Source organism: Lygodium microphyllum, chromosome 23 (assembly GCF_053477565.2).
Source record: "Lygodium microphyllum isolate KBCC chromosome 23, Lygodium_microphyllum_v1.1.10, whole genome shotgun sequence".
Taxonomy (NCBI): Eukaryota; Viridiplantae; Streptophyta; class Polypodiopsida; order Schizaeales; family Lygodiaceae; genus Lygodium; species Lygodium microphyllum.
The window spans coordinates 7,106,792-7,121,881 of NC_141157.1; the positions used below are offsets into that span (position 1 = coordinate 7,106,792).

Sequence of the window (15,090 nt, forward strand, 5' to 3'; positions counted from 1 at the left end):
GCGAACCTGTCTTTTCCCGAACTCTGCTGTCACTGTATTGGAGTGGTAGTGCCTTGTCCCAAAACTTTGGGTTTTTTTGCCCATCTATTTATTCTTTTGCTGTAAATTTGGCTCTAATTGCCACCACATTGCATCACCAACTTTATTGTGGACCCTAGAGAAGGGTGGGCCTTAGTGGCCATGTGCTCAAATAGAATCGTTTTGACCCAAACTGGCAGAAATGGGTGGGGCCCAATAGATGTCACTAAATAGGCCCCTTGGACCTTTACCCCTAGAGAGGGGACCGAGGAATATTATGAAAACGCAATTCGGTGAACAATGCCGCTGCGTAGACCACCCCTTGCAGGAGCTTCTGCGTATCAATCTACAGAAGTAACCTTGCCTGTTGGTGCGCCGTCTGTTGGATCATCCAAAGAAGATGCCAAGTAGACTCCGTCTGAGCTTTAACCAAAAGGCACCCCCGCTACGACTGCTTCAGTTGCCGCAAATCTTCCTTCGATGAATTCTCCTCGGTGTCATGCATCGTCCTAAACAAAGGGGATGTGGCCCCAATTGTACGCTGAGAGAAGAGGCCGTGGAACCGCTTAGTAGGCTTCTGATCCTGGGAACCCGTCGAAGCTGGGACCGCCTCAGCTGAAGCAGAAGAGGGGACCCGGAAGAGCCAGTGCAACAATATATGCATGGACGGGTCTCGGGATATGCTTCGATAAACACTTGACCTGTGCCCTCAGAGTCAGCGCGCTAAGGAAGGGTACTCTACTACTCGCTCTTTCAGCTTTGCATTTGGTTTTGCTCCAACACTTTAGAGTGCTCCTGAAACTGAAGCTTCAAGCAATTCAAGCCTCAAGCCTCAAGGGCTGGATTCTGAGAACTACCACCAAACGATGCCTCGAATGTAGCATCCAACATTGGCACGAAAACTGAGACATCCTCGTCGCTCAGAACCACTAACCGCCTCCTTACCTTTAACTTCGTATCTATCGAAAAAAAGATCTTTAATGTGCGGCACCAGGGAAGGAGCCAGTGGGTACATCTAAATACTTGTTGAAGGGTGAGGTGCAAGAGTCAGAAGCATGGTCGAATCGTGATGTTCCCGAGCCACAGATGATAGGAGTTCGATATAAGGGAAAGTTGCCCGAGCAGGAGGGGGCAACCCCACCTCCGAAGCACAACCGACTTGAGCAGGGGCCGCGGAACCCTCTGAATGGGTTTTAGTCAGAGCAGGGGTTCGATCCACTGGCAGGCATCGAGGGTGAGGTTCCCTATGGACCCCCAAGCAGAGAAGGTTGGTGCTGGGACCGGAATCTGCATCCAGATCCTCATCATTCGTATGTAGAGCCGGGAGCTGGGAGCAAGGGTGCCGTAGGACAGTGCAGAGATCGAGAGTGTGTCCTCCCACGCGTCCTAGAGTTTTTGAATTGGGCAACCTTGAAGCTTCTGATAAAGAACAACAGATCGTCCTCATCGTCAGATACCGCCAACACTGTGCCCACAATGTTTCCGCCTGTGCCTGCTTGTCAACATGGAGCTAGTCACACACTTGGTTGAGGAAGTCGAAATGTGCCTGCTCCACCAATGCCAATAGGATCTGTTTGCGGTTCTGGAGATCCACATGTTAGCAATGGACCTACTCCCAAAGGTCCGTATTCTCTCGATGAACTACCTCTATCTGTTGTTGCGTCATGTCTAGTTCTTGCTACATGGTTGTTTGCTGTGCAAGGCCCTCAGAAAGATACGCCAGACAACACTAGCCAGACTCCATACTGAACTCCACCAGGGGAGTCACAAATGGACCTGCCGAGGAGGTCGAAGGAGACGGCTAGACTAGTATCTTTGTGCCCGACGTTGTACCTGCTTGGGCATCGCAGCACGACAGAGGACTCTGCCTTTATTTAATAGCGTGACTACTACTCTTCAATAGGGCTAGGTGGGTCTCGACTCTTGAGGTCCGTTCGAGCCAGGGGTATGTCAGATCCGGATTACGTCCTCTCAGGCCTATGTGTACCAGAAGGGGAGAGCTGATCAAGCCTGGTGGGGTGCTGGTTGACAGCTGAGGTATTCCCAGGAGGGGCTTGCTCCTCAAGCTCATCTTTAGTGGTGTGTATATCCACCACCACCGCCAGCGTTGGATCCTTACCTTGCTGACCGCCAGTCTCGCTGAGCGAGTGAAGCCCATCCCGCTCAAGGCTTTGGGCGGGTCCTCAGGGCCTGGAGCAGAAAAGGGCTCACGCGCTATCAGTCGAATCGGAAAGATGGAACTCACAATATCCTCGATAGGGTAGGGATCGGCCAGTTTAACAGTAGCTACATTAAGAAATATTATCCCCCTAAACATCCTCGACACAAAAGCCTGTAGAATCCACCCATACTAGAGGTGACCAGTGCATATATATACATATTCGCCCAAGAGCATAGTGCGATACAATCTACATGGCACTACCTTGCACCGAAATGATTAACGCGTCAAAGAGGGGGTAGCATGCCGAAGTAAAAGGTAGGTCACGTACAAGTAAAATCTACCTGCGTGAGTGTCCATGGAGTTGAGTTTGTGTGGCAGACACACTTCAACTAGCACAACTTGTCTAGTAGCCCTTAGAGAATTGATGGAGTACCCTCTAAAATGATGGTACTCCATGAACTTGCTAGAGCTTAACAGTTATGAATCGGAAATTGATGGATAAGACCACCTCTCTCCTCCCTTTTGCATTATCTCTCTGCATCAGAGCTTAGAGCTTGAATGACTGAAACGGTGGGTTTTAAGATAGGTGACTTGGACTTGTCGTGGCTGTATTGATATGAAGTCCTTGCAGCACATTGACAAAGTCAGTGTACTTGGGTGTGGCGCGACTCTTAGTAGACCTTGAGGAAGTCTTGAAAAGGAAAGTGAACGTGTTGCCACATGCCAGTGTTCGGGAAAAGACGGGTTCGCTTCATCCTAAGGCCGGTTCATTTCAAGAAAAAACTTGTTCAATTATATGTGGGCAGGAAGTACTTACCTGTAAAAAATATAGGTGAAAAAGACTCAGACCGTTTAATTTGGATCATCCAAGGAGAATATCCTTCTCAATATTAAAATAGAAGGAGAATTTCCTTTTAGAATGATATAGAAAAGGATTTTAAATAATAAATATAACATATATATATATATTATATATTATAATATTTTAAATTAAATCTTAAAAGTTAAGTCTTTTTAAAGCTTTAAAGTTTAACTTTAAAGGATGCATTGCAATTTGCCAAATGGCAGATGGACTCTGGAGTGACGATCTAGCCTTGAAGTTTGAATATTTTAGATTTAATTATAGCTTTAATTATAATTAATTCTTACTGCACTCGACTGGCAGTAACCAACTAACCACTATCAGTCTTCAGATGGGAGAGAGAGAGAGAGCTCTTGTAGACTTGTGATGATAAATCGTGAGCCTGCATGCAGTTTGTGAGTGTTGCATTCAAGCTTGAGCCTTGCCTTCCTGCTTATTCTTGAGTCGTGATTGTGCCTAGGCCTGTGGGAGCCTGGAGGGATTCAAGAGAGAGAGAGAGAGAGAGAGAGCGCGCTTAAGGCTCAGGCTTCAATCGCTCAAGCCTCAGAGCCTTAGCCTTTAGGCCCTTAAGCGTTGTGGCCCGTGGGCTTGGCGTTGTGGCAGCTCTGTGGACGTGGAGGCTTCTAAGTGTGCGCCATCATCTGACATCCATGACGTGAGCCTTGAGGCTTCTAACTTCTAGAATCTAAGGCTTAAGCGTGGGCAGTGGGCACTCGGCCGTGGCACTGTGGGGCCTGCTTGTGGGGGCGTGAGCCCTGAGGCTTCGACAGTCTACGTGGGGGCGTGAGAGAGAGAGAGAGAGAGAGAGGGTGTCTGCGCGGGGGCGTGAGACAGCGCTACAGCTGCCAGCAGGATTCAACAGAGAGGCGTCTGGAGTCTGGACTCTGCCATGGCCCATCAGGGCTGAGAGAGAGAGAGAGAGATAGAGAGAGAGAGAGAGAGAGAGAGAGAGAGAGAGAGAGAGAGAGAGAGAGTCCGCGTGCCACAATTGTGTTCAACAGGGAGTCGTCCGCCGTGGCCCGTCCGGCGTCAGGGTCTGAGAGAGAGAGAGAGAGAGAGAGAGAGAGAGGGCATCCAGCGTCCGCCGTGACCCGTCAGCCTTCAAAGTTCAGGCTTCAATAGTCAAGTTTCTACCCTGGGACTTGGGCGTGGGGGCGTGAGGCAGCACTAGCAGGCTTCAAACTTTCAAAGTTCAAAACTTCAATGTTCAGTGTTCAGCAGACTCGCAGAGAGAAAGAAGACACATTGGCAGACTCACAGAGAGAAAGAACTGTCGCAAGAAGATTTGGGCCCTGAAGATTGGTCGCGGCCCGCAAGCCCTGAAGATTGAGCAGAGTCCAGACTCCTACACACACACACACACACACACACACACACACACACACACACACACACAGATTGTTGGCTTGGGCCCTGTACTCAGTACTGTGTAGGGCCAGGCTGTTTCCTTTGACGGGGAGAGAGAGAGATTTGGGCCTCCAAAGTTCCATGCTTCAAGACTCAAGTTCCTTGCTCAAGAGTCAACTTTCAAGTTGTCAACATTCTCCCTAAAATCACGATTGGCAAGTGGCAAAACAGCCTACAGGTAAGCACCATCTCGATTCTTTATAAGTTTATTGTTCAATTTTCATTTTGCTTTAAGTTTTAAAGTTTAAAGTTTAGTCTTTTAAGTTCTACTATTACCAATGTAATTTCTAATTAAGTATTGATATCACTCAATAAAGCAATAGCATGCATGCGATCTCTTTTCTTTTAAGAGTGGTTGGTGAAATGAAAGATTAGTAACAAATTCTTTTTGTTATATGTTTATTGATAAATTTGTGAAGGTTGAAGATAAAAAGAGACTAAAGATATGAGGAGCTTGGTTTTCAAAGGAACAAAGGCATTATAAAGGTAGCAAATTTCAAGTATTATTAGCAAAGAAGGTAAGATCGAAACTACTCTTTTTATTTTCAAGAAATGGCACCTAAATCAAGAGAAAAAAGACAAGGAAATCTTCTTTCATGGGTCGGGATTGAACATATAACTAAGCATCCTTCTAAAAAGGTAAAAGAAAACACTAATAATATTGTGGAGTCATCTTCAATTAATGTATTGCCTTTGAATGAATCACTTGATAATATTTCACTTGAAGATAAGGCTGAACTTGAAAGAAAAAAAGAAGGACGTTTACTCTTTCAAAAGAATTGGCTTGACCAATTCAAATGGCTTGTTTATGATAGAGACGAAGTAAAAATGTATTGTAAGTATTGTTTAAAATATCCTCATCCACATAGTGCATATTCAAAAGGGGGATCAATAAATTTTAAAATTAGTAACTTAAAATCCCATGTTCGCACGACTTGTCATAAGTTTGCTATGGAAGCCATTTTGCTTGAAGGAAAAGATTGTATTGAAAAGAGTGTTTAAAAAATAAGGGAAGTCAAAGATGAGGCATTACTTTCATTATTTAGAATTGCATATTTAATTGCTAAACAAAATTTACCATTTTCAGTTTTTCCTGAGATGATAAATTTGTTGCAAGATTGTCATGCACCATATACAACTAGTCTCTATAATGATGATAAGGCATGTGCTAAAATGATCTATTGCATGGCATCACATCTTATGAAAACCACAATAATGAAGGTTTCTGCTAGTCCATGGTTTGGTGTTTTAATTGATGAGTCCAATGATATCTCTTCACATGGACATATGGTTATTTATTTATCATATCTTGAGAGAGATTGCATTCCCAAGACAAGTTTCTATGGCATTATACGTGTGCATGATGGTACTGCAAAATCTTTGTTTGAAGCTATTATTAGTGAGCTAAAGAAATGTAAGCTAGACTTGTCTAGATTTGTTGCTTTTGGCTCCGATGGATGTTCCACAATGGTAGGAAAGGATAATGGTGTTCAGGCCTTATTGAAAAAACATGTTAATCCATTTCTAACTTCAATTCATTGTGTTGCACATCGTAGTGCCCTTGCAATATCAAGTGTAGCAAAAGAGATGCCTTATTGTAAAAAGCTAGAAAAGCTTATTAATGCCATAGCTTCTTATTTCAATGTTAGCACAAAGAGATTAGAAGGCTTGCAAGCTATGCAACAAGATTTGGCATGTCCCATTCTTCTACTTGAGCATACTTTTGATGTGAGATGGTTAAGTAGATATAGAGCCATTAGTAGAGTATGCAAGTCTTTAGATGCCATACTTGAGATCACAAAAAAAGAGGCATTGCATATTTATGAAGAATTGGCTGAATTTGAGTGTGTTTATTGCTTACATTTCTTAGCTGACATTTTAAGAGGTTTAACAACATTAAGCCAAATGTTTCAAAAGGACTTTGTAGATGTCACAACTATAGATAGTCTTGTGAAGAATGAAATTATATCCATAACACAATATTACATTGATTGTCCTCCTCCTGATATGAATGCATTAAGTGTCGGTATATATGGATATGATATCCTTCCAGACTATGGGCCTGAAAAAGGATATTTATATACATTAAGAGGTGCTTTGCATGGGAATAAGTTTTATGAGCATGATTTAAAACGTAAAATTAATGGAGAAGACTTTAATAGGGCCTTAGAATTTCAAGTTGCTTTTGCCAAGTCAGTGGTAAGTAACTTGAATTCTCGATTTGAAGATAATTCCGTGCTTAATTGTTTAAAAATACTTGTGCCTACACAACATCCAATACAAGAGAAGGCCTTAAAAACCTATGGAATCCAAGAAATAGATAAAGTAACTTCATTTTATGGTTTTCCCAAAAAGTTGAATATAGAGGAATTCCCTGCAATGATAGAAGTTGATGAGTTTAAGAAAGAATTTAGAAATTTTAAGCATCAAGCTTCTAGAGATTGGGTAAGATTCACATTACCAGAGGTAACTTCAGCACTTGCTTGCAACAATATGTGGAGGGATGCTTATCATAATGTTCTTACTCTTTGTCAAGTAGCTCTTGTCCAATGTTCGAGCATTGCTATTTGTGAGAGAGGTTTTAGTGCTCGAACTGTGATAAAGAGTAAGCTACGTAATCGTTTGGAGATTAAGAGTTTAGATGCATTAATGAAAATCTTTATTGAAGGGCCTTCTAAATTCACTAATATGGAGTTCATTGAGAGTATGGACTTATGGGCTGAAAAAACACATCGACATTTATACACAGCACAAGGAATTTGCTCATTGATTTTGCAATAACTTTGCATATTCAAAGGGGCAATTGATTTTTTATGGCCTATGATGATATTGAAGTCACTGTGCATTATTTGCGCTTTTGTTGTCTTAAATTTTTTACCTTTTTTCATTGACACAATTTCTTCTTTTTTCCTATATGTTTATTATATATTTATAATGTAAAATTTGCTTTTTTTCTTTATGTTTAGTTCTTTATCTATGTTAAACTTATTTTTTCTATGTTCTCTTTCATGTTAGTTTTGTTTTCTCTTTTTGGTATCATGGTTGCTTCTTTCAATAAAATATGCTTGTTTTTTAAATATTTTTTTTAAATTTTGCTTGTATTTCATTATATTCTCTTTCATGTTTTTTTTTCTTTTTTAATAAAAAAATTAACTTATTTTCTTTTGGGTTTTTGTTTTATACTTTCTTTTATTTTTGTGCTTATGATGTATATACTTCTCTGAGGCCATAGCGTCTAGACCCATTAAGAGACATAAAAACCACCTCTATACATTTATTTTTTACTATTAAAAATATAGATAAAAATGTAAATTAAGTTTCTTAATGATAATAAAGGTTTTCATTTCTAAGGCATAAGAGAAGTAATTTAAAAAATTCCAAGAAAAACTTTGAAATAAAGATCCTTTCAAATAATAATAAAAAGGTGATTATCTTTTCATTATATATTTAAAAGGGAATTAGACCGGTTCAATTTGTAGGATAAAAGGATTTGGACCGGTTCAAGTTGAAACGGAAAAGTTTTGGATGGTTCAAATTTTCGGAAACTTCTTTAGGCTAAGACAAGAAGGATTTATGTCAGGCTCACAAAATTTTTTTTCCCGAACACTGCCACATGCTATCAGACTTATCTAAAACGGGGCTGGCTTGACTTGAAAGTTGACAGGATGAGTTCAAAGACTAGTGTAACCGGAGACGAGTTGACTTAATCTATAGATCATCGATTGACTTTAAAGCGTTGACTCTGATTGCGCAAATGGTTGTGAGCGTGATCCGGGTTCGTAACTTCGTAATTCCATCTTTTCTGAAATATAATTTACTGGGCTTTTAAAAAGAAAAGTGCTTCGATGATTCCCGATTCCTAATTGCAAAACAAGAAAATCGCAAAATTATAGAAATACAATTCACTGCGTTTTCAAAAAAGAAAAAGTGATCCTGGTTCCTGATAGCCAAATAAGAAAGTCACAAAATTATATATGTGCCACAGTGCCATGCCACCGTGGAAGAAAAGTCGTCGACGCGGCATTCACTCGAGCGAGAGAGACAGTCGACCGACGCACAGACACAAAAGCAACAGGAGTACCTGGGAGGACCTGGCAATATGCGGTCGGGCGGCTCGGACACCACGAAGAAGAAGCCATTCTTGTTGAAGATCACCAGAAGAGGGATGCACTACCCTTGCATCTTCCCGTCTCTGCGTCTCAGGCTGCCCCTTAATACTATTCCCGTATGACAATGCTCCAGATCCGCTCACCTTACCCTCACACAGGGCCGCATCATCATCGTCATCATCATCTGCAGCATCGTTGCCATCATCTCCACCACCAGCAGACGCAGCCGCGTCACCATCATCATCATCGTCGCCATAGCCATCGCCATGGCCAAAGTCGAGGACCTTGTCATCGCTCCCATCCAGCTCTCCGACACCCTGCGCAAGTTCGCAGCAGAGGCCCGATCGCATCGCCAGGAATGCTTGGATCTCGTCCACAGGGTCGACAGGCTACTCAAGCTTCTGCGCGCCTGTGCTCGGCTTGCAGGAGATGGTACGTCCATAGCTGGGCCCCTCTACACCACGCCTTTGCAGAGGATGATCACGGGGGTTGTCAAAACGGTTCAGAAAACCCTAACTTTGGTCAGGAAGTGCAACAGACGTGGTCTGATCAGGCGTGTGTTCACACTCGTTTCAGGACATGAATTTAAGAGCATCAGCAGCCAGCTTGAAAACTCGATTGCAGACATCTCCTGGTTCATTGCTATATCTATGATCGAAGGTGTCGGAGGACTTCCTCCCATAGCTTCTTCCGAACCACTGCTGGCCATCTGCTGGGAGCAGATTGCTCTGCTTTACCGTGGAAGTGAAGAACAGAGAGAAGAAGCTGCCGTTTTAATTCATGAATATGCCAGGAACAATGACAGGTTCACTAAAATCATGGTGGAAGAAGAGGCCATAGGACCTGTGCTGAAAGTGTTGACAGATGGAACACTCCATGCAAAAGAGGCTGCTGCAAAAACTCTTGGTTACCTAGCAAAAGATGCTGAGGTGGTTGTGTGCATGATGCAGAAGGGTGTTCCACAAGTTTTTGTGAAGGTACTTAACAGAGGATCAATCAGAGTTCAAGCAGCTGTTGCCTGGGCATTAGCAGAGATGGTGGATGTTGCTCCTGAACAGCAGGATCTGTTTCTAGGCGCACTAGTCATAAGATCACTTGTCACACTTCTGGGCGAAGCTCTAGAAGAGCCTGCAAATGCGCAACCTGCCATCAATATTGGCACTCTTATGACAAGCATGGCCAAAGATAGGGCCACAGCAAAGCCTCTCAGACTGCAGGCCAATGGGTTGAAACAAGGTGCAGGTTGCATGATGGAAACCAGACTCAGCAGATTTCCTGAGCGTGGGATGGGACTGACCGAACGGGAACTTAGTCGCTTGGAGCGTGAAAATGCAGACCCTGAGATAAAGGCAGAGCTAAATGCAGAAGTTGCTCATGCTTTGTGGAAGCTAGCAAAAGGAAACTCTAAAGTGTGCACAAGTATAACTGAGACAAGAGCTCTTTTGTGCTTTGCTGCACTAATGGAAAATGCCAAGGGACCTGTGCAGTTCAATTCTGTAATGGCTGTTGTGGAAATTGCTGCTGTGGCTGAGAGGGATGCTGTGCTGCGAAGGACAGCTTTCAAATGGAGCTCTCCAGCTGCCAAATCTGTGATAGATCAGCTTCTACGCCTGGCTGAAGAAGGAACACCTGAACTGCAGGTGGCTTGCATCAAAGCTATTGGTTACTTATCCAGAACCTTCCCTGCACGTGAAAGTCGGTTTGTGAAACCCCTTGTCAGGCAGCTTGAAGGTCCAGAAGATATTGCTGCAGAAGCAATAGCGGCTTTAACAAAGTTTGCATGTGAGGAAAACTTCTTACACAGTGAACATTGCAGAGCAATAATTGAAGCTTCAGCTGCTGGCCCTCTTCTCCAGCTGGTCTTTTTGGGAAGAGGTGAGATTCAGCTTTTTGCAGTTACTCTGATGTGCTATCTTGCTTTATATGCTGGAGACAATGAAGCTCTTGCAAAAGCAGAGCCATTGCCAGCCTTGAAGAAGTTTGCAAAGACGGCGACTTTGGCTCAAAATTCTTCTTTAGAAAGCTTGCTAACTCAAGCAATCAATCATTTAGAGATCTACCAGGGGAGAGGTCTGAGGGATGCTTCCAATGCTTTCTTTTATGAATGAGACAAGCCTCTGAGGTAGTGGATCATCAGCACATGGGTTTTGAATTTTCTAGTAGCATGCATCTCTTGAGCAGCAATTTACAATATGCTTCAAAATCTGGTAAGGTCTGGTGGAAGAGAGAACCATTTCCGATGGTAGACTTGCCAGATGTATCCAAACAATGATGAGAGCCTATCAGATGCGACTGAAGATCAGATTGCACACACCCTCTCAGGTTCAGGGCAAGCTTTTGGGAAGAATAAAAGACAAGTGACTGAAACGCACACAGATCGTTGAGCTCCATATGTAGGTGGTTTCATAATCTGTGATCCCACAGCTCATTTGATTGAGAAAACAGAAGCACTGTCAGTCATGTTTTCTGAAGACAGAGATGTGGTTTTAGCTTGCTTGCTCAATTCTTGTATTCAAACTGCAAGGAGCTATGAGAAGCTTATGTTTATAGCAAAATATATGGAGACACAGAGGAGCTTTACGATTCTGTGCTTTTGCCCATCCATAACCTTCCATTACTTTCAACTAATGACAACTTTGTAAGATCACATCCCTCTTACTTTTGATTTTGCCTCTGCCAGGAATATGGTAATTCACATTATCTGTCACCATATGATGAGTATACAACTGATTCTTGTGCCAGCATCAATGGCAGTTTCATGTTGAGCACCCCGGTCTGCTGTAAAAAGAGAGTAATTATCACACAATATATATCTTGTATGTTCAAAAATTTCTCATTGTGAAAACGCGTGTCAGTGGTGGTTTGCATATGCTCTAGCCTGTGGATTCAGACTGTGGCACACACCTTAAATGTCTGTTATATTGGAGGATTGACGAATGTTTTGTTAGCCTTTCTGCAAGCAAAATGTTGTCGGATCTAGATGGTTGTTTCTCCACTTTATTTTGTGTTGTTGAAACTAGGTGTGAGGAAGAGGTATTTATGCAGTGTTGATGTGATTACTCAAATAGCGGAGTGAAGCTGCTCATATACTTCAATCAAAGCTATGAGCAGCATTGTGGATTTGGAGTAACTGGGCTGGTGGACTCGTGAGAGAACTCAGAAGCATGCATCTTTTTCTCTTTCCTGTTTCTATTCTGTCACGATAGCCCCTTGCCATGAAGCATACACTTGATCTAGCAACCTTTTTGAACCTGCATCTTCCCAGTATGGTTCCATGGTTGAGGTAAAACAATGCTGTTAGTTGGAGTGTCTTGGTTCCTTTTTTTGAAAGGATTCGCATGCTATTTGTGGCTCAGAACTTTGGTGGATAGCTCAAGCTTGACATTATATGTAGATTAGGCAAAGTGAACAGTGTCATTGAAGTTCGGAAATGGTCATACCAGTTGTGGTTGCAGCAATGACAATCCAGCTACACTACTATAATATGAACTGTGGCTAAGATGATGCAGCAATGACAATCACATTTATACCCCTAATGTTATGGGGACTGTGGCTAAGGTAAAGCTCGAAGCACCATCTTCAAGTTGATTCTAGGTGGCAAGTGTATAGCACTTCCCAACCCTCCTATGTGGTTTTATTCCACAAGGAAATCCAACAAACAAGGTTGAAAAAAACTGGTCAATGTTTTTTTTCTAATGCAGAAGTTGAAGAACGTGGGGGGTGCTTCTCATTTCTATTCTAATGTGAGCTTTAGTGCCCTAGCAAAAACTTGTTGCACCTAGGCACACTTGACAACTTTGAATGCATTAACAATAGAAAGACAGCTTTGGTTGAAAGTGTGCCCTACATCCTGAGATCTTGTCACCCTATCAATTACTTTGGCATTCCTAAAAAGCCCAACATGTTTGATCACCATTGCTCGGATGATGTTCTAGCCCTTGGGGGATTGTTCGTCCATGACTTGCATTCTCCAAAAAGCACTAGGCTTATCGAGATGCAGACATCAAAGCTTGCAATTTTAATCCATTCCTTTATCTTGTTCCACAACACTTGTTTTGGGGAATTCCCAGAAAAGGTGCTCTTATTGGAAGATAGGTTGGAGGGTATATCCAAGAAGGTCGCTTTGGATGCAGAGAAGGTCAGCACAAATGTGCTGTGGTTCAGTAGCAAGGTGGTATTGGCCTTCTTCACGGGGAGTCTAGCAAGAGCAATGGAAATTGTGACTTGGTTTAACACAATACTCAAGTCTGAGGGCTCAGTGGATCAAATAGACTATGGCGGCTGGGGATTATTTGAGGTTGTCTTTGATCGAAAGGACATAGCAAGGAAGTGGATTTGGTGTATATCATGCAATGCCAACTTGCGGAGATCGGCAAAGATTGCATCCGGAAAGAATGTCTGGTGTAAGTAGAGATTTTCAATCTCTCAGAATATCTTTGGAATATGCTACTTGACATCACGAAGGGTAAGCCACTAACGGGTCACTGTCATGGCATACATAAGATTGCCCACGGCTGATGCATAGGGAATCTTGGCCATCTTAATGGAGCAAGTCTGTGGGCATGTGTTATAATTGTGGATAGGGGCATTAGTATATGGACTGTCCTAATGGGCCTCTTGATCCTCAAACCCCAAAAGCTATGTAAGGCAAACAGTTGTGGGCCAATGTTGATGGAAGCAATGGTTAAAGGCAAGGGAAGAGGATTGAGAGGCATAACAGATTAACAGCCCAATATGGAGACTTAAGAAGACATTATGAGTGCAGAGGAGCAACCTTATATTGCTTTAAAAGGCTTTGATACAAGACAAGGCTTAAGGAGAGTTGGGAGAGCTAGATACAAAGATGTTCTATCTGTGTGTTTTTCAATGGAGTGAGAAGGCGCCTTATGTAGGCAAAAAATTAGTGGGATGAATGATTGCTGTACATGATTGAGTAGTGGGTATCTTTGAGTGGATGCCATGTGGATTATGCATGCGGCATCTTTTAAAGGTAAAAGATTTTGGAAATCTTCAACAATAAAAAGTGGGTTGTTCAAGGTGGTCTTTGTGACAAAAGATCTGCTAGAAGATTCTGTTTGTCGGGAACACGCTTGAAAGTGACATCCACTGCATCAAAGAAGAAGGACCATCTCAAAGCCTTTTGTTACCAATTTCATTTGGTGCTTTCTTGGTAAGGTAGCTAGGAACATGTTGTAGATATATACAAATTGTAAAATGTTAAAATTCTACAAATATCTTGAAGGCTTTAATAGCTTTACTCATAGCCAAGATCTCTCTTTGGTATGACACGTAATTTTGTTGGGTACTATTAAAAATGCCTGAAGCATATCTACAAATATGTAGTTGTGGAGGTGTGATGCTTTGATCTTCTTCACACATTACAGCAACCCAACCATGATTAGAGGCATTAGTAAAAAGGATTAAGGGTAAACTAGTTGGCAAACGAAGTGGGTTTAGATTTTTGACTAAGGTTTGAATTTGTTGAAGAGCAACAGTATGTAAAGAATTCCAATGAAAATGATATTTCCTTAGTAGAGAATAAATATATTTTGTGTAGAGTGCCAAGTTGGGAGTGGATAAATTTATCTAATTTAAATATCCCAACAATTGTTGTAATTGTTTAACTGAAGTTAACTTCGTAGGAAACTCCAGGGCTTTTTGCAAGACATGGTCTTGTAGGGTAATAGTTCCATGGTGAATGCGTAAACCTAAAAACTCTATTTTTGGTGGTGAACATGATTGATTTAGTTGGAGATAACACCATGCTTGCTACTTTCACTGCTTCTGCAAATTATTGCAGATAATTTATATGGTCTTGAATGGTCTCTAAAAATACTAAAATATCATCAATGTAGACCAAGTAGAAAGGAAACTTAGAAAGGACTAAATCAGTCCAACCTTGGAAATATGTCATAGCTATTTTGATGCCAAAAGATAGGACAGTCCATTGATAGTGTCCATGTGGTACACAAAATCCTATTTTATATCGGTCTTCTTGCAAGATTGGTAGTTGTCAAAACCCTGACTTCAGATCAAATTTATTGAAGATATTAGCCTTTTTCATCCTTTTGATTAGAATGCCTTTTAGAGGAATGGGATGCCCATGGCCAATGAGATATGTATTGAGAGGTTTATAGTTAATTACCAACCTCTTTTTTCCCCTCTTCTGTTTAGAATGCTTAATAACATAAAAGGCTTGGCATGACTGGGATGAGTTGGTTGGTTTAATTAAACCTTTGGTGAGTAGGGTCTGGATTTCTTGTTTGCATAATTCCAAATCTTCATCTTTTATACCGAGATGAACTGCTTTGGTGGGGATAGCATTATCCTTTAGTGGCAAGCTATAATATAAGCATTCCTTTTTTCTCTATATATTAGGGGTCTTCATGCATGAATGAAGTAAGATGTGATTTAATCTATTTAATCTTAGTAGCAAACCTTTTGAGATCTTTATGCAACCATTGTTCTGTAGCTTCAATCTTTTGATGAAGAGAGTGTTCAATGAGGGAATGGATAGTTCTACCAATTTTGGA

At 41.8% G+C, this 15,090-nt stretch overlaps 1 protein-coding gene across 4 annotated transcripts; it reads left to right on the plus strand.

Moving 5' to 3' along the window:
* The first annotated feature begins 291 nt into the window (after positions 1–291).
* LOC148015843 (uncharacterized) lies at positions 292–13,850 on the plus strand. 4 transcript variants are annotated; one of them, XR_015688039.1, is made up of 3 exons: positions 292–1,639; positions 4,868–8,223; positions 8,434–8,816. XR_015688039.1 is itself a non-coding variant. In XM_087663792.1 (2 exons), the coding sequence occupies exon 2, from the start codon at positions 5,547–5,549 to the stop codon at positions 7,227–7,229; it is 1,683 nt and encodes a 560-aa protein (XP_087519918.1). In that variant the 5' UTR covers positions 292–1,639; positions 4,868–5,546; the 3' UTR covers positions 7,230–8,261. The 4 variants fall into 4 exon arrangements, 3 of the variants coding, with proteins under 3 accessions (XP_087519918.1, XP_087519920.1, XP_087519919.1); XM_087663792.1 differs by lacking the exon at positions 8,434–8,816 and having other exon boundaries at positions 4,868–8,261; XM_087663794.1 differs by lacking the exon at positions 4,868–8,223 and having other exon boundaries at positions 787–1,639; positions 8,434–13,850.
* Positions 13,851–15,090: the final 1,240 nt, after the last annotated feature.

What these genes read in the sequence shown, in the direction of transcription:
- LOC148015843 (XM_087663794.1), top strand. Translation starts at nt 8,824, where the DNA reads ATGGCCAAAGTCGAGGACCTTGTCATCGCTCCCATCCAGCTCTCCGAC.